Raw genomic sequence first — 27,139 nt, 5'->3', positions numbered from 1 at the left:
TGGGTTCCTTACGAGCTCCAAAATCTTGGGATTCTGACTGTAGCTTGGAATTACATGCATAGCCTTCTTAAAAGAGTACATTATGCAACCATCTAGAACAAACACTCCAAGAAACTTTTAATAATCTTTGATATTTTTGCCCCATTTAACTTCAGAGAAAAAATGACTCCCAGAATTTCCCATGCAAGAATCAGAATTAATATGAATCTAGAGCTCACTTTCTTTTCTTCCTTCAGTAATCAGAGCAGTACAGTAGGGTGGAAAGAGCCCTGATTTTAGAGTTTGGTGAACCTCATTTGGAATCCTGGAGAGGCCATATTTATTACTACTGTGAACTCTGGACAAGCCTCAGTCTTCTCATCTCAAAAAGGAAGAGACTGGACAAGATGATCCATTACCCTTCCAAGTCTAAAATCTATGATTAATGGTTATTACTTAAAAGTGAAAGATCATAAAACTATCCCACCCTTGCTCCCAGTGGAAAGGATAGTTTTGCAAAGGAAGGAAGATGGTTTCCATTTAGGATTTCCTTTCATGTTTAAGATTTGTAGCCTAAAGACTTATAGTCTATGTCTAGGCAGCTGCTAGCTCAGGGCTCATTCTCCATGTCTCTTTCCCTAAAGATTGTGAATAAACTGAAGAAGTAAAAGTCCTATTCCCCCACCTCTCAGCCTAGAAGAAAAAGAATCAAAGGAAAAGGGGAAAGGAATTAAGAGGCATCTAGACCGGGGTATAAAAGTGTTCTTATTTTATCTCCCCAACCCTACTATGCAGAAAGCCTCTGTACCTTTAACCATGCCCTCCGTCTACCCTCAAAAAGCAGTAACTCATTTCACAGAGAAAAAAATACTTCCTTGGTAATTTATTTCAACAGAGGGAAAAAAAATTAGTGGGACAGGTGAGAGACCTGGTGTTTTTCCTCTCAATGTCTAGTCATATATTTCAAAGGAAGAAAAATCTGAGAGTAAAAACTAGGCAAGACACTACAAAAAGACATTCTCTAAAAATCAAAAGCAGACTCTAAGAAATATGAAATGCCACATCAAACAGCACTGTGGCACTTTAAAAGCTAGGTAAGGCAAGTCACACAAGCCAGTGTCTGAGGCTGGATTTGATCACAGATCTCCCTGACTCTAGGACCAGCACTCAATCCACTGTACTACAGAGCTGACTACAAACCTTAGAGAGCTAAATAAATGTGAATTATTTTTACTAGGTGACCATAAAAATAATAATGTCATGTTTAAGTTGCTTTAAAGAAAAGATGCTTTTGAATACTCTCAAATCACATCCTTGGCATTTTCAGGAACAGCCAAAAATAACTGAGGCATATGCATGAATACGGTGGGTGATCAAGATGAAAAACCCAACTAAGGCAACTCTCCAAAAACTTGTCTTCTCAAATATACAGGATGTCCCCAAAAGTCTTACTGCAGTTTCAAGCTATTCATAGCTTACATACATGAGTTCTCCAACACTTGAGTTGTTAACTGCTTCAAGCTGCATTAAGACTTAGGGATACTGTGTATACCAGCTGCAATCCATGCCAGCAGAAGAAATCATTCCATTGACAAATCACAGACTCTTGCTGTACAGACTGACAGTGATATACAAGTCCTTCTCAAAGCTGTGCAGTTTTCAAAGGAGCCTTATTTTCTAGCTCGACTCTGAAGGCAGTTCTTAAAAAAAAAGTTTCTAAGATATTTTGAATAATAGAAGTCTCTCTGGAAAAAAATTTATAGATTCTGTAGCCAAGGGGCCTTCCAAGTCTCAAACTATGTGACTTGGTAGCAGAGTTAGCCTAAGAAGCCCTGGCTTCAAAGTCCACTTCCACGGCTTAATCCATGGCCGTGAGCTTGGGCACTCCTTTTCTGAGATCGTTTCTTCATTTATAAATTCAAGAGGACAGACTAGACTCAATCCATGTGTGTGACCTTGGGGCATTCCTTTTTGGAGTCTATTTCTTTATCTATAAATTGAAGGGGATGGACTAGATTCAACTTATTTCAATCGAATAAACATTTATTATCTCCTCTGTACAGAGTGCTGAAGATAGAGACAAAAATTAAACTGTCCCTAACCCTCAAGGAGCTTATAATCAGGATGGAATGGATTCAGTTCAGTTCATTTCAATCCAACATTTATCATGTGTCTCCTATATGCAAGGCCCTGTGCTAGGTACTGAGGATAGAAACTGGCCCTAACCTCAAGGAGCTTATAATCTTCCTGGGAGATAAATAATAATGCACATAATTAAGTAAATACAAAATAATAAAAGCCATTACATGAGTAGAAAATGCTATTAAAACAGAGAGAATCAGGGAAAGCTTTATGTAGATTATTCCTGAGCTGTGGTTAGAAGGAGACCAGGAATTCTACAAATGGTGGTGAGGAGAAAAAAGGCATTCTGACCAATTCACATTTATTTAGCTCTCTAAAGTTTGTAGTCAGCTCTGCAGTGCAGTGGATAGAGTCCTGGAGTCAGGGAGAGTCCTGGAGTCAGGGAGACTCCCTGATGCAAATGCCTAGCAGGGGGAGAGGCATTATAATGTGTAGATAATCCCTACCAAGCCAGTTTGAGGAAAGAAGGTAATATGAAATAAGAATGAAAAGGGAGGTGGGAACCAGATTGCAGAGGTTTTAAATACCAAATTGAGAAGTGATGAAGGGAACTTGAGATGCATCCTAAAGAAAGACAAGTGATGGCAAAGGAACAGTTTAGAAGTTCAAGTTGAAGATGCTTCAGGTGAGAGAAAAGCTCTCAATACTGAAGAGGGTTGCCAGGAACAGAGTGTCTTCAGGGGTGAAAGAGAAGAAAATTCCTAACAAAGTAAAAAGACGGAAAAAGTCGTGTGAAGGAAAGATCTCTAGAACAAAAGGAATTATCTGTTAAGAATAGACTGAGGATTACAGAAGGTACCATAGATTGAGAGAGCAAAAGATAATAGGGACCACTGAGGGGGTAGGGTTGATGATGAGAGGACATGGAAATAAGAAAGGGGGGAGGAGAAGGAGAAATGGAGATGGGAAATTGTCTGCCAACTGGTCAAAACCAGTGAAGATGTGTTCCATCAACTCAGGATCCTGGACAGGCTTTGACTCCAAGAGAACCAGGATCTCTTACAGTTATGAGACTCTAAAGAAAAATAAAAAGGTAATGATTTGATCCCCAGAGGTAGATTAAAGTCATGTTTGATACCTTATCCCATAGTAGTAAGAGATGAGGAACGCCCTTAGAGGTAGTGTACATGTGGCAAAGGCCTCAGGTCCTTCTCTGAACCCACACCACCACCAAAAAAAGTCTCTCCCTACCTTCTGTTACTTTGGTGCCCTTATATTCATGATCCAAGATGTTGTAGAGCACAGATTCTTAATTTTTTTGTGTGTGTCCTGGAAACCTCTTGGCAGTCTGAAAAAGCATATTGGTTCCTTCACAAAATAATGTTTTTAAATAACTGAAGGGAATGCTAAATTTCAGTTTGAGGATAGTGAAAATAAAGACATAATTTATTTTCCCCCTTCCAAGTTCAAAGACAACCACCCCTACCCATCCCAAAGTCTATCCATAGATCCTTTAGGGCAGTGATGTCAAACTCACAAAGAGAAACCCTGCAGGAGTCCTACTGATCTAGAAAACCATATACTGACATTATCTATGTTCTACTATTTTGTCAAATATATCCCAAATACATTTTAATCAGGTTTGGCAGCCAACATGCCCTGGTTTAGAGAACTTTTTGGAACAGGTCATTTGCTGACCACAGTATCTAGAGGGTGAGGTGTGTAACAAATTTGAGCTGGACCTCTACGTCAAATGATCCCTTTCAATCCTAACTCTATAACTATTAAAGTCCTCCTGGAAAAAAAGGAAAAAAAAAATTGCCCCTGAATTGATTAAAGGAGCATATCAGAATCAGTCAATCTATAGTAACTTTCCAGTCCAACAGAGGTGTAAGTATTTATTATTCATTTATCAGTCTTTGATATGAAAGTCATATACTACCATAAAGACATTAGGGGAAAACAAGTAGCAATAATTCTACCTTCATCATCTCTCACAGGCATTATGTGCTACAAAAGCATACACTAAATTGTTTTATTGGAACTGTATAACATCAACTGCGCAGAATGTCTCTGAGATCCCAGGACAAGCACACGTGCATAGCCATAATGTGCATTAACAAAGCTCTCTTCATTTCTGCATCCCAAGTCTAAAATCCATTAGGTCTATTTATCTACTGGATTGTAATCCACTTAGCTGCAAGTCATGGAATAACACAATTGCTGAAGAATTAAAGCTGAAAGTCACCCAAAGGGCAATGCACAGTATATGAGGTAGGCTTAAATGTAACAGTATCACCCAACCAGAACTGCACATGAGGAGTATAAAGGATGCCATCTATGAGATAAATGACAGGAAAAAAAGGTGAGACGTGGCAGAAACCCCGCATTTCAGGGCATCACACATCTATCAAAGTATACAATGAAGAATTTGGAGGGGGAAAAGGGAGCAAATTGAATTAGGAGGAAAACAGGAAAGCCAAGAACTGTAGGGGGGCAGGAGAGATAACATAAGAAAAATATAAGAGCTATCCAGCCATCCAGAGTCAGTTCTGAATAGGAACTTTAAAGAACATGTTCTTTCTACATATATACGTTGTAATCTAATGGTAAAGGCAGGAAAAGGAACTGAAACAGTAACAAAAAAAATCAAGCCATCCAATATGAAAAGAACATCATTCTTTCATTTTTAAAGTGACCAAATAAAGAACAACATTTATCATGGAATAAAAATGTACAAATTCAAATGCTCTCAGCACCCTAATATTTTAGAATCTCTAGGAAAGCAGATTTAATTCCTGGCTTGTACATATTCTTCTTATGAGCCAAAGAAAATACTCCTAGTTAAACAGGAATCATAACAAACCTCTTAATAAATTCACTGTTCTGTAACCGGTTTGATGAAGAATGCATTCAGTACATGCAGTTTGTGATTATTCTGAGATAAGTCATTTTTTTAAAAATTCTGTTTTGTGCCCATCCTACGCAGCCAGGCTTTCCTGCTGTGGTTTATAATATTTCATATAATGTGTACCAGAATTACAACAGCAACAGAATCAGTAAGATTTGATTACCTTTTTTTTGAGGGAGACAGGGGAATGGGGAGAGGACTAGAAAGATCCCATTTGCTTAACTTTAAGCAAATTAATTCATTTAATAATTAAATTAACTTTAATTTTTTAAATTGTCATTTCATGTGACTTGTTTTAGACAAAAGCCCCATCTGCACTAGCTCAGTACAGATCCTCCTCCTCCTCCTCATAATTATTCTTTTGCTAAATTCTGAATATTATGATACTCTATATTTAATTTTCCTCCAAAGAAGAACCCAGAGAACAATCTGCCCACCCCTGTCCAGAGAGCATCACAATGTTAGTAATGAAAAAGCTTTCCCAAGAAGCCATACTATGTAGTAACACTTGGTCCCATCACAAGTAAGGAAGAGAGACTTGATCTGGTATTTCACTGATGTAAGGAATTCTCTCTCATTCTACCAGTGAAAGTTGTCTAGAGTTCTGAGAGGTCAAGCTACCTGTCTAAGGACATAATGCCAACATGTGTTCAATGCGAGATTTGAACCCAGACCTTGCTGACTTTAAAGCTGGACTCTCTAGGCACTGAACCATGCTACCTCTCAGAAGTCAGCTGTTGGAATATCATCTAACCATGGTTAAACCAGAAAGAAAAGATTTTTAAAATATGGAATTGAAGAACACAGTGTATCTCTGGGATTTCTAAATTTGAAATCCCAGGGACTGTTTTGATTTCCTAAGATTTGCATTTTTTAAAAGATCCTCGGGAAAGATCTGAAACAAACCATTCATCGAAGGTTGTGGGAAAAAACACTAGTCTAAGAAAAATTGTTAAATTTATTTTCATTTTAATCCCAGTTCTGCATGTAATGGTTTTGTGAGCAAATAATCTCTTGAACCTCAGTTTCCTCATCTATAAAATGGGCATAATCTTTTCCCTTGCCTATCTCTCAGGGAAGTCCTGAAGATCAGATTAGATAACCTATTCTAAGGCGCTCTGTGCACTATATGAATGATCAGCTGTTACCAGAAAATGTGACAAACAGGACTGCAGTGGTATGAATTTGACTAGAACTTCACAGTGTACCAGTCATTACTGAGCTTTTCAAGAAACTATCCTTGCTCAGCTTTATTCAGTGTGGGGGAGAAGCTCTAAGAGCTAACAAAAAGAAAAAAGAAAAGAAAAACGAATGCTGAAGATAAAAACAACAAACTCTCCTGTCATCCAGCCCTCTTGGCCATTTTTGACCAAGGGGTTTGGACAAGAGAATCTGCATCCAGTTCATTTCTGGTCAGGATTTCCTTAAGGTGCATATAAATGAGTAATAAGAATGTGTACATTTGACCTTCCCAGGATGGGAACATGCTGTTCCCAGGCTGTCTCAACAATGCTCAGTGGACAAGGAGACAAAGAAAAGAAAGCCAACATTCCATCTAGAATGCTTAAAAGCCCAACTATACCTGAACCTCCTCAAAAATAGTGGCTTGTTCTTGGTTATTTAGTGTTGTGAGGTGCTTCTGGAGCTCCAGCTTAGTTTTGGAAGAAGACATTCCTAGTAAGGAAGGAAAAAAAATAAAATCATGAACTCCAGAGATAAGCAACTTGAACTGAAACTAAGAAATGTTCAATCAAACAACAACCATTTATAAAGCTGAACAGCTAACATTTATATAGTGCCTACACTACAGGCCAAGCCCTGTGCTAAGCACTTTATAATTATTACCTCATCTGATCCTCACCACAACTCGGGGAGATGGGTGCCCCATTTTACATGAGGAAATGAAACAAACATAGGAGAGGTGACTTGCCCAGGGTCACACGGCTGGTGTCTGAAGCCTGATTTGAACTCAGAGACTCCTGACTCCAGGCCCAGAACTCTATCCACCATGCCAACTATGTGTCAGGGACTGTGCTAGATGCTATGAGGAACAAAGAATATAAATGAAACAATCTCCACTCTCAAGAAGTCTAAGTTCTCATGAGGTAACAGGAGGTATGCATGCATATGTATCCAAATGCAGACATACATATTCTATGTCATATGTCTATACACACACGTATAAATGCATACAGTATATATATACACACGGCAGCTGGGTGGCACTATAGTGGATAAAGTGCTGGGCCTAGAGTCAGGAAAACTCATCTTCCCCAGTTCAAATCTGGCCTCAGACACTTAATAGCTGTGTGACCCTGGAAAAGTCATTTAACTCTGTTTGCCTAAGTTCTCTCTTCCATAAAATGAGCTTGAGAAGGAAAGAGTAAATCACTCCATTATCTTTGCAAAGAAAACTCCAAATGGAACAATGAAGGACATGACTGAAATGACTGAACAATACATACACACACGTTTATATACAGAATATATACACAGTGATTAAATGCAAATGTAACGGCTTAGATGGGAAGGCATTAGCAGTTGCAGATGGATCTAGAAAGGCTTTGGGAAAAAAGTGATCATACATTTTGAAAGAAGAGAGATTTTATAAGGCAAAGGAGTTGAGGAAGGAATTCATTCCATGACTGAGAGACAGCTAGTGTAAAGTCATGGAGGTGGGAAATGGAGTATCCTATATGCAAAACAAAGAGAAGGCTACTTTGGCTAGAGTCTGAAAAGTGTAGGATGGAAAGGATTCTCCTCTACACATACTGTATTTCTTACTGCACTGAATTGGTGCTTAAAGTTCTGTGATTTAAAAAGAAAATCATTTTCATACCTCCACAACTTTGCACTGGCATGTTAAAACAACTCTGAGGCACCACCTCATACCTGTCAGATTGGCTAATATGACAGAAAAGGAAAATTATAATTGTTGGAGAGGATGTGAGAAAATTAAGACACTAATGCATTGTTGGTGGAATTATGAATTGGTTGAACCATTCTGGACAGCAATTTGTTAGTATGCCCAAAGGGCCATAAAATTGGGCATACCCTTCGATCCAGCAATACCACTACTAAAATCCCAAAGAAATAAAATAAAGGGGAGAGAGGGAAGGAATTATTTGTACAAAAAATACTTATAGTAGCTCAATTTAGAAATTGAGAGGATGTCCATCAGTTGGGGAATGGCTGAACAAGATGTGGTACATATGATGGGAATGCTACTACTGTGCTCTAGGAAATGATGAGCAGGTTGATTTCAGAAAAACCTGGAAAGGCCTATATGAGCTGATGCAAAATGAAGTGAGCAGAACCAGGAGAATGTTGTACGCCAGACCTGCACAACCTGTGACCCAAAGAATGTTTTCCTCAACATTTTTCACAGGCCACCCAAAATTTTTGGCGGGCCACAGGTTGCACAGGCCTGTCATACATAATAACAGCAACACCGTGCTATGATCAACTGTGAATAACTCCACTATTCTGAGTAGTACAATGATTCAAGATAATTCCAAAGGATTCACGATGAAAAATGTGATCCACCTCCAGAGGGAGAACTGATGGAGTCCTGAGTGCAGATCAAAGCATACTATTTTTCAATTTATTTTTTTCATGTTTGGGGGGGGAGGTGAAAGGGGGGAGTCTATATCTTCCTTCACAACATGACTAATATTGAAATATGTTTTGCATGATTATCCTACACATGTATAATGTATATCAAACTGCTTACCATCTCAGGGAGGGGTTGGGGGGGAGAAGGAGATAATTTGGAACTCAAAATTTGAAAAGATGAATGTTACAAAAATGTTTACAAATAATTGAGAAAAATAAAATATTATTTTATATTAATTTTATTTATTTTCAGTGTTCTGCAATCACTACCATATAACTTAGATTTTTTTCCCCCTCCCTCTCTTCTAGTTTCCCCCTCCCTCCCCAAGACAGCATACAATTTTATATAGGTTCTTCACATACATTCCTATTAAATACATTTTCACTATAGTCATGCTGTGCAGAAGAATTAAAATGAATGGGAGAAATCATATAACAAACCAAAATGTAACACACACACACACACACACACACACACACACACACACACAAAAGATCTGCTACATTCTGCAACTGAATTCCATAGTTTTTTCTCTGGATGTGAAAATAAAATGTTTTTAAAAAAGATTACAGAATCATAGATTTGAAGCTGGAAGGGACTTCAGAGGCCTCCTTGCCCAATCCCTTCATTTCATAAGTCAAAAAGCTGAGGCCTAAGGATATTAAGTGTCTTGACCAAGATCACAGTCAGTCAAAAAACACTGAAGTGCCTACTATGTCTAGACGCTGTGCCAAATGCAGAGGATACCAACAAAAATATCCCTGCTCTCTAAGACAGGATTTGAACCCAGGTCTCTGGCTGTAGGACAAGGACAAGACAAAGCCATGCTGTGGCTAATCCTTTGTCACTATTATTCCCCTTCGAGATTGCCATGGGGTGAGTGTGGGGGTGGGAAGAGAGAGAGTGTGGAGGGTGCAAGAGCAAAGAAAAAAGAGAAGATAACTAAATTCCAAGAATTCCTCATCTGTAGACACTTCATTGCTAAAGCCCTGAATGGGCCCTTCAGATATTCTGGTGCTGTAGCAGCTGTCTTTTAAAATAATCATCTCAGCTATGAACACAGCTGTAAGGTCAATGGAAAGATTCCAAGTGTCACCTTCATATAGCAAAATCGGACCTTGGAAAAAGCATCAGTTCAAACTCTCCTGAGCAACATTTTTCTGTAAAGAGACAAAGGTCATCCCAAGCATCTGAGAAGCTCTTTTAAATTCTACAGCAGACACGTATGCTGTCAATGAACAGCTAACACACGATGGATATTCACTTGATAGTACAGAAGCCCATAACACAAAGATAGCAAACAGGACACTTGGGCTAATTTTACAGGACTTGGAGAATGATTTTACTCTTTTAAGTGATTAATAAGGTTATTACAGCTTTCCCTTTATGATCCATGACTGGTCATCTCTATAGTGTAGTTGATGGCCAGTCCTTGGGTGGGAATACAATGCTCAATTATAACATTAAACGCTGTAAACATGAGCAATAATTACTATTATTGTCATGGAAAAAACATGATGTTACTTATGATAATCTGCTTTACAGAACAATTTTTTGGAACACTGCAAGAAAAATCAAGAACTGCTTATAAAGCAAGCAGTACATACTTTATTAAGATGACCTCTAAGAATGAAAATATGACTTTTGGTGGTCTTCTCATCTGCACACTTTTTGGATGACTGTCCAGCCATGTCAAGAAAGGGCCACGTCTCCAACGGACCCTCCCCCTCAGGGCTGCATCTAAATGTAAAATATTAAAAGAACAAGAGTATGGTGGGGAGACAGATGGAGAATCTATGGAAGGATATGCATGAAAATTGAACAGCATGAGGAGATCTGATGGGAAATGCTTTGCAGTGCTTAGAGATCATACTGAAGGAATCTGTCGAATATTTAGAGTTTTAAATGCTGATTAAGACTTATAAATTAAATGGAGATGCCAACAAGATGGCAGAGAGGTTTTAAGTGAACTAAATGATCCTTTAGGACCCACCAAAAAACAGTGAAATGAAACAAACAAAAAACAAAAAGGGTGGGGGAAAAAAGCTCCAACACAATGAAGTAAAAGAAAAGTGTCTGAGGAAACATCATTAGAGACTAAAACTGGAGGTATTTCAAGATATTTTACTGAAGTAAATAAGTTCATTAAAAGAGGGAAGGAAAATCTGGCAGATATAAAGATGTGAAATTAAAGTCGGCAAGAAAGAAATTTTAAAAGCTAACAGATTCAACAGGTTAACCCAGCTGATAAAAAAGCTTAATAAAACATTGAATTTATCAAAAAGAATTGTCCTGATAGAAGACAAAAATAGAAGGGAAAAAAAACTTTAAATCAATGCAACCAGAAAAAGATTTGAGAGTTCTTTAAAAAAAAAAAAAAAGAGGTTAACAGAACTAAAGGAATTAGTTCCTGAAAAAAATGAATTCTCAGGAGTGGCCAGAATTGTAGTATACCACCTCCCACCAGGCAGCTCATGAACTTGGTAGAAACTGAGACAGTTTTTCAATAGCCAACAGAAGAATTTGTTTTGCTTATAGTTGTTATAGACAGAACTTATAAACACACACAAAAGAGACATACATGAAGGTGTTTCCCCTTCAGGCTGGGGAACGGTAGTGAAAAGGAAGAAGAAAAAAATAGGTTACCAGGGCTTTGAAAGATTAATAGCATTAATGACTCACATCTGTACAGACTTTAATAACTCTCAAATCTGTGAGACAGATAAACAGAACAGGACAGTGTATCCCAAAAGTCTTAGTGCAGTTTCAAGCTTTAAATTGTTCCCATTTTACATAATGAGGAAAGTGAGGCTACAAAGATGATAACTATCTTCTAGTTCTAAGTCTATCAATCTATGGCACATTCATCCTGACTATATATTATTCAACACAGTTAAATACTATGAACAATTACCATTATCCTTATTAGAGACAGCTAGGTGGCCCAGTGGATGGGGTCCTGCACTAGGGAGTCAGGAAGACCTGAGTTATGATCCTGCCTTAGTGGCTGGCTGTGACCCTAGACAAGTTACTTAAATCTGTCGGCCTCAGTTTCTCATTTTTAGAACGTGAGTAAAAATAGCACCTGGCTCACAGAGTTGTATGAGAATCTAATGAGATAATATATGCAAAAAGTGTCATATAAATTTTAAAACACTATATATAGGTTGACTACGAAAGTTAATGCATTTCTGAATATTATATTCAGATCAACTACAAAAGAACTAGGAAGACACTATCCACCTCCAGATAAAAAACTGATAAATAGAAGTCTGCATGGTACATGTGTGTGTGTTTGTGTGTCTGTGTCTGTGCCTATGTTTGTCTCTAGTTAAGGGTGGGGAGGGAGAGAGCTTGGAACTGACAATGTAACCAAAAAAATATTAAAAAACAAAGCGAATGCATATGTTATTTTTTTAACAGTAAAGTAACATTTATATGGTTAAAGTACAGTCACACAATCATTTTTGAAATATCTAAAATTATAACAGATGAAGATGGGAAGCAGTTGCAGGGAGGTGGAGAGTTTATTTCAATGAATTTATACCATTTGAAATGTTCTTCCATTCATTTAATTTCAATCTGAGGTTGCATGACATAGGATACTGTTGGAGTGAGAGGTAGAAGGTTATTGGTATTGCTTAGTTGTGAACTTTATGTGAACCTATGGACCATACTGTCTACGGGGTTTTCTTGGCAAGGATACTAGAATGGTCCACCACTTCCTTCTCCAGTGGATTAACAGAGGTTAAGTGACTTGTCCAGGGTCACACAGCTAGTAAGTATCAGAAGTCACATTTGAATTCAGATCTTCCTGACTCCAAGCCCAATGATCTAGCTACTTGGAGGTACAAAGATCAGTGTTCAAATACTGTATGGAAACTTACTCCCAATGCAACCCTGAGAAAATCACTTAACCTTTGGGTGCCTTAGGACATTCCCTGTGACTAATCTGCTACATGACCATAATTCTACACCCCAATCCCAGCTGGGACCTCCACCCTGCCCCGGGCTTTGATGGAGGGCATTCTCATGGAGCTCCCCACCACTGCCACTAACAAATCTCACCCTTCTCTTCATGTATTTCAGTTCAACGCCTTTCCACATTAGGAAGGGGTTTCTCACTGACCTTCTATCCTTTCACAGAGTTTGTGTAGGCATTGCATAGGACATCCTTCACACTGCTGAACTGGAACTTTGGAAGTCTGCTGCACCGCTGCAACAGTGAAAGCTTGTTTCAGAGTCATCATAATTTCATCAACCTAATCAAACAGAAAACAAAATGGTAATGAATGAAAACCGAAAGATCGACATGATATGAATCAGGCTCGAAAGCTGGACAATTTGGGATTATTAATTAATACTTAATTGCTCTTTTGCTTTTCAAAACTGCAAACAAACCTAATTAATTCATAATTTGCAATGTGCTCCCAGAACCTGACAATCCTTAATGCATTAGGAAATATGGTAAGAAACCAAAAACCTATAACAAACATCCAGAGTGGGAAAGGGGAATTAACAATTTCAGACAGAGAGACAACGTAAGCTTTCTGACTCTCCTGAAAACAAAAACAAAAATGAATTTGAATTTAACCTTAGACTGGGACAAGGTCTAATAACTATGAGTCTCTTACCAAGGCTTCATTTGTGCACTGAAAAACATAGCAAACAAAATGAAAACCTCCATTTTCAGAAGACTCTCTGCAGATAAATCCAAAGTGATCCACGTGTCGAATTCCCTTGGAAAGAAAAAAAATGCTTACGTTCAAAAAAGTATCACCTTCTATAAATGCCATTCAACAGTTAAAATGTGTAGTATGTCTTTCTCATATGGTGTTAGTGGGCAGTAATTTGGAACTGAAAAGAAAGTAACTAAAACATCCATACAATTTGTCAGAGACATTCTTCTGTGAGACACATACCCAAAGGAGGTCAATAGTAAAAAAGAATGGATCTTCCCATATGTAACAAAATATTTATAGTAGCACTTTTTGCAGTAGCAAAGAGCTTGAAATAAAATAAGCGTCCATCAATGGAGGAACAGTTTTGTCAAACTTCATCCCTGAGTAATGGCTACCATGTATCTTTCTCGCTTCTGTTCCTATGTTGCCGAACACCCCAAAGGAATACTGCTATCTCACATCCAGAGCATATTTATGCTGTCTAATTTCAAGTGAGCCTTCGCTGCTAAAAAGCTCTTCCCTGACTGACTATCCAATTAAGTGAACTAGCACTTTAATAAGACACTTAATAGTGTCTACCATATGCCGGGTGCTCCAACCATTCTCATTTCTTCTTGAAGACCTACACCACCCTCCAGTGACAGAGAACCTTGCATCTTGTATAGGGGGTAGGAAGGGATGGGGAGACATCAAAGCCATTTATCATGAGTTCCATCTTTAACTGCAGTTTGCACTTTAAAACCCCTCTCTATTGTGTACTATTCTCTCCTCTTCTGCTTTAATCACTAAGGAAAAGGTGATTCTTCTCTTTTCCAAGGTCACCTGGACACTTTAATCAGTCCCTTCCATCTTTTTCTGGAACCTGTCTCTTCAGAATTACCACCACCACCTCCCTTTTACCTTCAACTTCTCTTTACATACAGAGTTCCTCCAATATATCAAGGTCTTGCACCTTCACTTGTGTCTGCTATCCCCCTTAAGTTTTCATCTTATACCCTTCCCTTTCACAGTCAAAATTCTAGAAAATGGCACCTATACATTGTGACTCAAGTTCCTCACCTCTCATCCTTGCCACCTGGCTTCCATTTCCATCACTCAACTGAAACTCTCCAAGGTTGCTAATGATCTCCTCTTTGCTAAATACATTTTTTCAGACATCCTCAGTTTTCATCCTCCAAGAACTTGCTGCAGTTTCTAACACTGTTGACCATATCCTAGCTGACCAGTCTCTTTCCCCTTGTCTTTCCTGACATTCTCCCTCCTTATTCTCCTTCCATATATTTAGCCACGCCTTCTCTGTTTCCTTTGTATGATCATAATCATCCTTCTCCTTTTCCCTAATTGTAGAAATTGTCCAAGTATGGCCTGAAAACTCTATGCTCTCTTCTGGAGACCACCAGGTCCCATGAGATCAATTATCGTCACAATGCAAAAAACTATTTAGTCTACAATCTTTCTCCTAAACTCCACTCTTGCATTAGCCACCACCTGCTCAACATCTCCATCTGAAATTCCCACAGACACTTCAAACATAAGTGCAAAATGAAATATATAATCTTTATCTCAAAACCTATGTTTCTCTCTTTTTTCAATTTTCACAGAAGCTTTATTTATAAATAGAAATTTTAAAAAACATTTCCAATGACTGAAGCAAAGCTAACCATATTATGATATAAGAATGTAATAGTATATCACTTTCCCATTAGAAACTATGAGTATGAAGAATTGTAGAAAGTTTTATATAAAGTATTATTGTTAAGTAATCTCTATTGGGTCCTCACTGAAGCAAGGGAATCATTCTATTCAAGGCTGTGCTAGACGCAGCTCCTGAAGGCTCAGCTCAGTTGTTAAATACTTAGGCATTAATACCTCAGGAATCAGCAAACATAACAATTCAGGGCTTGATTTATTATTTTATTTATTGTGTAACTTACACAATAAATAAAAGTGGTAGAGAAAATGTCAGTAATGGAGTACTTTAAAGTATGTCAAGTACAATTTTTCCCACCATCCCTGCCTCCTCCCAAGAGAAATTGGTGGTTAAACATTTAACCAGGACATTCCTGATCTCCTACTCCCTAATTTGGCATTACACTCTCCATAGCAGCTCCTTAAGCCTCTCATGGCATGCCCTCCACCACCCTTTCTTTTTTTTTAAACTTATTTTATTCTGAACTTAAGAAATAAAACAAGCATTTCCATAGTAGAATACAATAAAAGATGATTGTACATGTAACTGCAAATCTATAATGTACAACTTACCGTTTCTTTTAAATAGTTATCATGTAAACTTTTTTCTTCCTTCCCCCCTTAAATTAGTTCCCCTCTTAAAAATTTAACTATAGTAATTTCACACTTCTATGCAGTATAAGGAAGAGAAAAAATATATAGAAATTAATGGGAGTGAGAATACTCATTTATTGATAAAAATAACACCTCCTGGTGCTCTCAGAAAAACCTGGAAAGACTTATATGAGCTGATGCAAAGTGAAGTGTACTGTATACAAAGTAATAGCAGTATTGTAAAACGATTAGCTGTGAATAACTTAGCTATCCTCAGCTAATATAATGATCCAAGACAACTCTGAAGGACTTAGAAAAGAAAACGCTATCCATCCCCCAGAGAAAGAACTGACGGTATCTGAACAGAGATTAAAACATACTTTTACTTTATTTTTCTTGAGTCTTTTGGGGGGGTGTGTGTGTCTATGTCTTCTTTCATAACATGACTATTATGGAAATGTTTTACATGACTATATCAAACTTCTTGCTTTCTCAATGAGGGGAGTTGGGGAGGGGAGAATGGAGAGAATTTGGAACTCAAAGTTTTAAAAACTTATGTTAAAAAATTGTTTTTACATGTAAAAATAAAAATACCAGGGAAAAATAAAATATTAAATGAAACAAAAAAAAAAAGAAAAAAACACCTATTTATATTATGTTTATAATGAATAACCAAGTCAACAGTTCCATTTTTAGCCAATTCGGAGAATTTTACTGTATTTAAGGTACCTATACTTTTGGTAAGACTATGGTATTTAAAAAACAACTGTGATTTCCCGATGTGTCAGTGTCTCCTAATTTCCCTCTCTCTATTTAGGGAAACCCCATTCTTCTAGGATTCACAACTTGGAGTCATCCAAGATCCTTTACTCTTTTTTACCCCACCCCACTGGATAGAATGATCTCTAAGGTTACTTCCAGCTCTAAAATTCTATGATTTTATTTCCTAGCTTATAATCTATGTGACTCACAAACCTTGTTCAAGAAACAATTCAACTCAACGTATGAAAGAAGATAAAACATTTATTTCAGGGTTTCTCATCTGTGAGATCTGAACTTGGTGTAAAGGACATTAAAACAGGACACTGAAGGAATCATACTCACAAAGACAATTATAAGGGAACTAGGGAGACACAAGTAAACAACACCCTCAGAACCTGAGGTCATCACCCTTTTCTTCCCCTTCTCCCAGCCCCCAGATCTAGGAGGTTATGAGCCAAACACCCATAAGTGTGGATGAAAGAGAATTATCAATTAGGAACTAATAGAAAATAGGGTAGAAAGACATTAAATATATAAAAACAATAGCAAGTATAAAAGAACCAAAGGAAATATAAATAAAAAGAAAGGTTTATAAAATGTGATCTGATACTAAAGGGACCTTTGCAGAGGAAAATCCTGGAAATAATCATTATGAAAAAATACTAAAAGTATCCCCAAAAAAGGAATTCATTTTCTTTAATATTTTTTGTTCTTGGTAGCAGCAATTAAGGCTTATTGCTACTTAGAATTACAATTAAACATTCCTTTTCAAAGAGGCTCAGGAGGAAAAGAAAAAAAACAAAAAATGAATAACCCTATCCTTTTAACCTCTCCTAATAAATCTCAGAATCACCAAGTAATTTTCCATCATAAATCAAGAGTAGACCACAGAACTCGTAGACGTAGAAATAGTCTTTTCCCCTTTTACAGAATTGGGTATGAATCACATAAGAAACAATTTCAAAACAAAACACACTGACTACAGAAGAATAAATTAGTGACATCTACTTACCTGAGAGCAAAAGGAAATCTCCTTAAAGTTTTTCTCCAATGCTATTTTTTTGGTGTCAGGACTGATGAGGTAAACTTCTGACTGGCCAATCTGGAAGGAAGGAAGAAAGGAAAGAAGGAAGGAATGAAGGAAGGAAGAAAGGAAGGAAGGAAGGAAGGAAGGAAGGAAGGAAGGAAGGAAGGAAGGAAGGAAGGAATGGAGGGAGGAAAAGAGAGAAAGAGAAAAAGAGAGAAAGAAAGAAAGAGAAAAAAGCTATATTTTTATTCGATTTTTAAATATTCTAAACTGTCACTTCTTACAGTCACTTCTTACATAATTGTTAACAATGCTGTTGCTGCTCCATCATTCATTCTTATCTGACTCTTCATGACCCCATGGAACATAGTACACCAATACTGAACATGGAGTTTTCTTGGTAAAGATACTGGAATGGTTTATCATTTTCTTCTCCAGGAAATTAAGGCAAACAGAGGTTAAGTGACTTGCCCAGGGTCACAGAGCTAGTAAGTTACTGAGGTCACATCTGAACTCAGGTCTTCCTGACTCCAGGTTCAGTGTTCTATTCACTGAGCCATGAACTGCCTTCAATTGTTAATGTCATTAAATAACTCAGATTTCCTCAATCAGTATACTACCAAATAAATTTTAAGGCATTGAACACTGTCAAGAACATCAAAAATATGATAATCATGCCCTATTTGCTAATAAGAGGCATAAGTATAACAAATACCAAAAAAACAGCAATGTCTCACACAGTATGTTTACTATAAAATACTGTTCTGTGTACCATTTAAAGCCTTTTATCATCTGGCTCCAGCCTAGCCTAGCCTGAAACAGGCTTATCCTATGTTGAAGTCCAACATACACTCTTTAATATTCCTCAATTGCTACATTCCATCTTCTGTCTCCATGCCTTTCCTCAGGCTGTCCCCTTCATTCCTAGAACTGACCTCTTAGAATTGTCAGCTTTTTTCATGTTGCAGGTGAAGGATCCCTTCCTAAAGAAGATTTTCCTGTATTCCCCCAGTTACTAGTGTTCTCCCCTCCTAACCCTGAAATTTCTTTACATCTATATTCCATGTAAATTTCTTATATACTTACAGGTATACATGCTTCTTCCCCTATAAATATAAGCACCTTGAGGTCAGGAAATGTTTCATTTTTGCCTCTGTGGTGACTAGCCAATAGTATTCAATAAATGCTTCTTGAATGCAAAAGTGTTCAATATAAGCAAACTTTCCATCTGTTTTTAACGTTTTTTTACTAAAAACTCAAACAAGTAATTTTGTTATTTCTTTCTAGCCCCAGAAAAAGATATTCCATCAACACTGAGATAAATAACAGAGGATATCAGACAATACTCATACCTCCCTGTCATTTCAGAGACTAGCTTAATTAGGTGTCACTCCCGTAGTATGTTTAGTAAGGATCCTCTCATTTTATCCTCCTAACAACCCTTCAAGGTTTTATTATCCTCATTTTACATTTGAGGAACTGAGGCAAATAGATGTTAACTGATTTGCCCAGCTGAGTTGATGCCATATTTGAACTGGGATCTAACTATCCACTATGCCCAAATGAAGAAACGCAAGCAAAGTTTGAACAAAGCGAACATCAAAGGCAAAATTTCAAAAACGCAAGCAAAGTTTGAACAAAGCGAACATCAAAGGCAAAATTTCAACCTAGGTCGTCTGACTTCAAAACTGGGTCACTTTTTACTAAGCTATCAAATTCCAGTTGTTCCAAACCAATAGAGACTAACTCCACAGCCAAGACTTTTGGACCTATCCTAGTATCAATGTGCCCCAAAAGACATTTTCTCCATTTATTTCTTTCAATGTCATTCACTAACATTATTAAAGGATAAATTGGATCTAATGCAAAAATATGTTTTGGGGATTAAAGGCATATTTAAATTATTCACATTATCTCTATAATAAATTACTCCACATGATCAAGGGTGGGTTACATCTAGAAAACAATGGAAATGACCTGTATTTAATATTTTCCAACCTAGAATACTTTTTTCTGTAATTTACTATTGTCTAAATCTATTTTATTTAAATAAAAAGTTGTTCCTTTTTCCAGTTGAAATAATATTTTACATTATTCTGAGACTGGTCTTTTGACTTTGTAAAGCTGTCTTTATAACCACATAGGGAAAAAAATTATTTTATATTCCCATGAACATAAGACAAAAATTATACATAACCTTGGAAAATATTAACAAGACTCTCAAAGGTCTCATTTTTTTAAAGGTCTATAAGGGAGGGAGATTATATCTTGAGAATGAAAGGGGTTAGGCTAAAACATGTGCTTACATATCCAATTAACTGCTGAAACAACGCACTAAGAAACTTCTCTCACTTACGAACATTTACTTTGAATCCCATAATTAAAGACTGAGGATGGGTAGGATTCACAACATAACTTTACCGTGAATAACATAGTCCGATTCTCTTCGATGTCTGTTGGTTGTACGATATTATGTCCACTGATCAGGTGGCTCTGAATGTCATTTTCCTCAAAAGAGCCACCAAAAAAACTACTACTTCTATGGCCCGCATCTTGAAACTCCTTCCTAAAAGCCAAAGAACGCAGTCCAGGTTGAGAGAAAGATTTCCTAATTGGTTTTCTGTCCTGTTCCACGTTGCTTCCTGGTTGGAAGACGGATCGGAACTTATCAGTTAAGGAAAACCCTCCCACAGTATTTAGAGTTTCAGAATTCTGGGACAGCAGGTCCAGCTCAGCTTTTCTACTGCAGCTAACATGATTAAACTTCTCAATACATTCATCGATTAGTGCTGGAGGGGCCTTTTTGTGAGCCACCGTCACTCGTCCACAGAACAGTACTTCAAACTTCTTGGCAAAAGTGTCATCAAATTCAGATTGAGAATGAAATTCTTCTTGCCGAGCAATCTTCCCAGCTTGTCTAATGGAACTAATAATCTCAGGCACCTGGGGGGACAAAAGGAATTTAGATTTTATATTTGACTATGTTGACTATTTAGAACCTCAACTGTAAAGAGAATACATAGATGTAATCAAATAAGCTCTCCTCAAATGCTCAACATTTTTTAAGCTCACTGTTCATTGGGGAAAAAGAAAAAAAAGTTGGGGGAAGGAGGGAGGAAGGTGGGAAGGAAGGAAAAAGGGAAGAGAGGAATTTAGAAAGTTCTGTATTTTCTTATTCCAGTCTTTTTTCCATGGAAAACACAAGTATTGTATGTGCAAGGATTTGTGAACTCCTTTGCCCTATGAAGCAAATAAGTCATTCTTACAGCTAGAGTAAGGGTATATTTGCCTCAGAAAGATTATTCTGTATCCCCTGGTTTACCATTTACATTATGTGAACACTAAGAATTCTACCACTGATAGTACAGTTTTCCAGAAAAAATTGCCATAATGATTCTTCCTTCAATACAAAAAGGTTTGAGTCCCAGATGAGCACTCCAAGAACAAACTAAAATATGTTAAAATATCCATAGGGTTCAAATTTATTTATCCTTTTCTTCTCCTAGGATGACTGGGTTTTACTGTTCTGTTCTCTATTTCGTTTCAGTGGAGTAGTCTGACTACCCAGAGCAGGAGGAGATCACAATCAGGAACTAAGAGACCTTACCAATAAGATCTTTGGTCACTGACGAATAATCCCAAGGGCTACTTCAGCAAGAGCAAAATTCAATTTTCATAGGCACCATTTGCTTTGCACTTAAAGGAAAATACTGATCAAAGGGCTATGGGGATATGCTGTGCTGAGGCTGTCATCTCTACATCTGTTAATCTCTTCTCAGCATGAAATTCCAATCAGACATTTCAAAGGATGATGCAGAAATAAAGATGAATATACAGTAATACATATGATGAATGAGAACATTAATAATACACATCACATTAGCGAAATAAATACTTCCGCCCTCTGTGAAATAACTTAGATGATACACTGCCAAACCATAGTGGGGGAAAAATACTGCATTATTTAGGCTTCCATTCACTGCCTTTACAAACAGGAAAGTCACGTAAGGTTACAAACAACTTAAGTCTTTCAAGGAAGGGCTCTTTGCTGCTACTTACGTAAGAGGCAAATCGAACTGATGCTTATGGCTTTTTTTTCTAATTCCCATTAGAAAAATAAAATTAGGGAAATCGAGAGATACACAGCAAGCATATTTTACCAGCAATAAGATGGTTCACAACAATAAGATGCCACTCAGAAAATACACATTCAAAAAAGGTAGGCTAATGTCATAATGAGAGACAGGGATGACAGATGAGAAACTGAGTCCTGCATCTGTACCCCAAAAATGTTAAAAGATCAGGAAGAAGGCTCCCAAGCATCTTGCATAGGAGCTCCAAGAAACTCAAGAGCCATTCTGGCACCTGATAAGAAAGTGTGGATGGATTTCAATCCATACCAATGTGAGAACTCACAGTGATGAAAGCATTTTTCCACTAAAATTCTAAACAAATTAATTTCAATTCAAAAACTCCTCCCTAGAGGTACAGTAAGTTATCTGGTTAAGAAAATGCAACAAAAATAGCCAGAAACTTTTCAAAGTCATGCCAAAGAGCTATCTATATACTGGAGGGCTACTTTAACAGAAAAAAATAAAGTTCTGTAGTCTTAAACCTGCAGACCCAAGGTATCTCAAATTGTTTTTCTCCAAAAATTAATGTCACCAATAATTTAATGAAAAATATCTGTTATGAAAGCCATAATAAAGTGTTCCCATTTTTTTAACTTTCTAGAAAAATGTTTCTGACATATATTTCAAGTAGGTTTTTTTCACCATTTTCTGAAGAAAACTAAGCCTAAAAAACATAAATAATCAGAATTTTAGTATATTCTAGGAATAGTATGGCAAATATTCTGTGAGTATATGATGTACTTTGTATTATCCAATATTATGCACCCGCTGGAGGCCAATAAAATTCTACACATAGGAAGGACTCTGGACACAGTCCAGACCACAAGACCGTCCTATGAGATTTTATTCCTAGCTTTGCAGTGACTCATCTTGGACCTTGGAAAAAAGCAACCTCTCACATTCTCCCTTTTTAAAATGCTGGCAAGATTTTTATATCTAATGAAGGCTTTCTTCATGGTGGGGAGTAATGAAAGAAAAGAGGAGGAGGAGAGGATGAAATGAGGAGGGGAGGGAATTAGAAAGGGAGGAAGAAGAGGAAAAGAGGACTGGAGAAAAGGGGAGAGGGAGGGGAGAGGAGGGAGGGGAGAGGAGGAAGGAGGTAGAAGGGGAGGAGGAGAAGGAGGAAAAGATTAAAAAAATAGCCTGCGTATCTGCTGTACTTTGCCACTTTTCAGCAAAGCAAAAATCATGTTATCAGCAAGTCATGTGAATCTGTCCAGTTACCGCCTTTGTTCCTTCAAGAGTACATTTTACAAGTTGCTTCTACCTCTCTTCCAGTCCTTGATCCTAATATTGTTTGGAATCCCTACACGTCTGATTTTGGTACAAGCAAAGACCTCTTTCTTTGTACATCAAAAGGACGCAAAGAAAGAATACACACACTCCAAAAAAAAAAAAAAATCACATGAACTGTAAATTTATGATGCCTTGAGAATAGATTAGTGTAAAAATAAACCACAAAACATGGTGGTCTTTAACTCCTTTCATGTGAAGGAAGAATGAATAATTCCTCTCTGTTGAAGGGGGACCTCTCATATCAAAACAAAAAACAAAAAAACCCACCACCTAGATGACAAAAGGAGCAATGGGAAAGATTGCCAAGGTCAGAAAGAATGCCAAGAGTGGAGTTTTCTCATTCGACAATCTCTTAAGATTTTCAGGAATAGGTTGGGAAAGATGTGCTTGGCCATATTCCAAAGTCATCCCCCCTCCCTTGCAGTAGCACTGATAGCTGGTGATCTTCCTTCAATTCCAATACATGCATAGCTCAGGTAGATTACTGTTGGCACAGGACAACCTGTTCCACTCAAAAGCTCCCAGGAAGGGTAGGACTCTGTGTCATTAAAGGGAGAATGAGGTTTAAAAATTCCTGCAACACTACACAAGTGATATTTTGAAGCCAATTAGTATGTTACTAAATAATTTCATTAAACAAGGGGTCAGGATCTCAGTGTACCTATACTGATAATTTTAAATAATATCAAATGGTCCAGAATATTTGATGATAAATACTAGAGTAAACACACATGTATACAATAACAACTGAGATTCCATGTAAAAATGTCCTCTAAAAGGAGACATAATGACTACCTACATGGGCTTGACTAAAGTCTCTGCTGGACCCCAGGAGCTCACTATCGCCTCCTTACCCTAATGCTGTGCTCTGTGTGCCTGATAAAGGAGTGAGGGGAAAGAAATTCAGAAATGGCACTCAAGACAAAGGAAATTAATCAGGGCCTGATGAGGCAGAGGACCCTGTGGATTCCAATGACAGTATGCAGCCACAGCACAGCGTTCCCAAATGGTACAAGACAGAAATAAGAATTATAAAAGCAGAACGCGTAGCCTGCACAGAAGAAATAATCGGCAGAAAAGAAAATCTTGAATCCACGGTGGCAAATTGAACCAGATAAACAAAAGGGACAACAAGCAGTTGGACGTAGAAGAAAAGTAAAAAGGGACATTAAAAGAGCCCGTGAGCTCTATATAAGCTAAACGTATTGATATCAAACACAGGATGGAATGTACAGATACAATTTAAGGATTATAGATGTCCCACAATAATACATGTCAAAAAACTTGAACGCTATAAAACAAGAAATAATGTGAGAAAACTGCCCGAAACATCTGAACACATAAACAAAGTATCATTTAAAAGAATCCATGTTTCCACCATTTAACAAAAAATAAACCCTGTGCTGCATAATAAATCCAATAATAAACATTCTATTCTGCAAGCAACCATAAGAAAGACCTTCAAATACAAAGGGAAGCAAATTTGAATAACACAAGACCAGATACCACAGGAGGATACAAAATAATGTGTTCTAAAAATGTTAGAAAATGCATGATGCTAGTTACCATTTTTAAAGGTTATTGCTATAAAGGGCTGTAGTCAATGGAGACACATCCATTTACTGAACTATAATACACAGAAATGACATAAAAGTGATGAGGGTCTGGGACTATTCAAGTATCTATTGCAGTCCTCCCTCTGCTAAAAGCACCACAGCTGATAAAGTCTTGATATGATTTTGATAATCTCAGCGTTGTTAAAAAAAAAAAAAACAATAAAGGGCATTGTTATTTTTGGACCAAATTGTAACCAATAATAAAGAACTGCTGCAGAAAGTGAAATGATGGGAATCCTGGGATGAAATAATAAAAATATCTTAGATTTTATGATGAGAAGGGCTGGAAAACTGCTTAGAGTCTGATACATACTCTAGATTTTGGAGAGAAGATTTTAAAGAGTTCAACAAGAAAACAAGTACAACTGTGTGGCCTAAAAGCCAATCCAAGAGATTCAGGAATACATTCTAATTGATTAACCTGGATAGGCTTTGCTCTTCTCAGTAATGGAAGGTTCTAGGACAATTCCAAGGGGCTCTTGATGGAAAATGCTATCCACATCCAGAGAAAGAACTCCAATCTGAATGCAGATTGAAGCAGACTCTTTGCTCTTCCTCTTTTTTGTTTTGTTTTGTTTCTTCTTTCTCATGGTTCATTCCATTGGTTATAATTCTTCCTTACAATATGACCGATATGAAAATACGTTTGATATGAACGTATATGTAGAGCCTATATTAGACTGCGTGCCACCTTGGGGAGGGGGAAAGGAAAGGAGGGGGATAAAACTGAAAACTTGTAGAACTAAATGCTGCAAACTAAAAATAAATTATTTTTAAAAAAAATTCCGATGATACAAACATGATTTTGACAAGGAAGGAAATGGCTGTCTAGCCCACATCGCTCCCAACTATATCATAAGAATAGCATTCACTCATTTAATTCATTTAGGAAGCATTTATTAAATGACTGCTATGCAATAGACACTGTTTCAAGTTCTGGGGACACAAAAACATGCATGAGACTGTGTCATTTTTTTTTTTTTTGCTAAAAATCTAGGTAAACTATTATGAATTAATGAAAGCAAAAAAAAAAAAAAACATTTGTTAAGTGAACAATATATACCTGGCAATGTGTTTAGAAATACAAAAAAATTCAGGAGAGATTTCTATCAAATGCCTTAGTAAAATCTAGATAAAATATATGAATGAATGGAAAAGAAAGAAAAAGAGAGGAAGGAAGGAAGGAAGGAAGGAAGGAAGGAAGGAAGGAAGGAAGGAAGGAAGGAAGGAAGGAAGGAAGGAAGGAAGGATGGATGGATGGATGGATGGATGGATGGATGGATGGATGGATAATGGAATACAACTCTTAAAACTTTAGGCCAGAAAAAATTTTTACCATCTATCATCATTTAACATTGATCTATAAAAGGCATAACAGAGGTCAAATGACTTAGTCCATACCTATAAGCTCTGAACAAACAAATTACTGGTGACAAGCATGTTAAGGATACACACAAAAAAAAGCATTAATTCATTCAATCATTTATTAAGTACCTCATACATACATATATATATATATATATACATATACACACATGTATATGTATATATATGAACCACTTGTATTATGGAGATACAGAGATAATCAAAACATGATCTGTCTACTTATTCCTTTATAGGATTTATAAATATAATTGTGAATCAGTATGCAAATGGTTGCAAGATGTTCTCATATTACTAGATATGAAGGTAGTATGCAACATTTCAGAGGTGAAGTCAAGGAAGAGAATATTTTTCACCTTGGAAAAATGTTCAATGAATCTGACTTCAAAATACTATCTTGATAAAGAAATTGGGAAAAAAAGAAAGAAAGAAATTTGAAGATATCAGGAAGGTAAATACAACAGGCAGTTAATCACATTGGACACCCAAAGCATCAGGAATGCTAAAACTGTTTTTCAGAAAGAGCACTGGATATGCTCAGTTTAATCACTCTGGGTACAGTTTTAGCTCCAAATTACTTTCCAGAATGTTACTAACCTGTATTATATATCCTTTGATCCAGTGATATCACAACTAGGTCTATACTCCAAAAAAAGAAAAGAAGAAAGGACCCCTACGTACAAAAATATTCATAGCAGTTTTGTATGTGTGTATCTGGAGGCAAAGAACTAGAAACTACAAGGATGTCTATCAACTGGGCAACGCCTGAAAAAATTATAGTACATGAATTTAATGGAATACTATTGTGCTGTAAGGTGGTTTCAGAAGAACCGAGAAAGACTTGTATGAACTGATGCAGAGTGAAGTGAACAGAACCAGAACATTATACCATAACAAAACTGGAAAGGCAAATTACTTTGAAAGACTTAAGAACTGAGGAGCAAAATGACCAACCACAATTACAGAAGTCTCATAATGAAACAAGCTATTCACTTCCTGACATAGAGGTGACAGACTCAGGGTGCAAACTGAGGCAGATATTTCTGAGATATGGCCAATGTGAGAACTTATTTTTGTCGGATTCTGCATATGTTACAAGAGTTTTCTTTTTTTTTTCAAGTTGGGGGAGGTGCGAGGCAGGGAAAATAGACTTGTTAATAAAATTAAATTCAAAATATCTAGAGGATCACAACAAATCAATATGGTAGCAATACTATTAAAGTGAAGTCACAATTTCCATCTCTGGACACCTGCCAGAATCACATTTCAAAATGGCAGAGTACAAAGTTGTCCCTCCTCTGTAGACTTAAGTGCAAGACCTTAGAGAAGTCTCTCAAGCTTTATATCCAAATGCTGTCTTTCCTAGACT

General features: G+C 37.0%; 1 protein-coding gene across 10 annotated transcripts in view; it reads right to left on the bottom strand.

Moving 5' to 3' along the window:
- The window catches only part of TBC1D1 (TBC1 domain family member 1), a 299,311-nt gene that overhangs the window by 160,614 nt on the left and 111,558 nt on the right, over nucleotides 1-27,139 (bottom strand). For 8 of the 10 annotated variants that reach the window (XM_072620459.1, XM_072620458.1, XM_072620460.1 and 5 more), the window contains 5 exons: nucleotides 19,764-20,285; nucleotides 17,328-17,417; nucleotides 13,223-13,327; nucleotides 12,718-12,850; nucleotides 6,555-6,646 (listed from right to left, as the gene is read on the bottom strand). In XM_072620459.1, coding sequence (XP_072476560.1) covers nucleotides 6,555-6,646; nucleotides 12,718-12,850; nucleotides 13,223-13,327; nucleotides 17,328-17,417; nucleotides 19,764-20,285 — 942 coding nt within the window. The remainder of the gene's footprint in view (nucleotides 1-6,554; nucleotides 6,647-12,717; nucleotides 12,851-13,222; nucleotides 13,328-17,327; nucleotides 17,418-19,763; nucleotides 20,286-27,139) is intronic. The other 2 variants (XM_072620461.1, XM_072620468.1) reach the window with 1 other exon arrangement.

The sequence above is a fragment of the Notamacropus eugenii genome, chromosome 6 (genome assembly GCF_028372415.1).
Source record: "Notamacropus eugenii isolate mMacEug1 chromosome 6, mMacEug1.pri_v2, whole genome shotgun sequence".
Classification (NCBI taxonomy): Eukaryota; Metazoa; Chordata; class Mammalia; order Diprotodontia; family Macropodidae; genus Notamacropus; species Notamacropus eugenii.
This window is presented reverse-complemented; position numbering and strand designations above follow the sequence as displayed.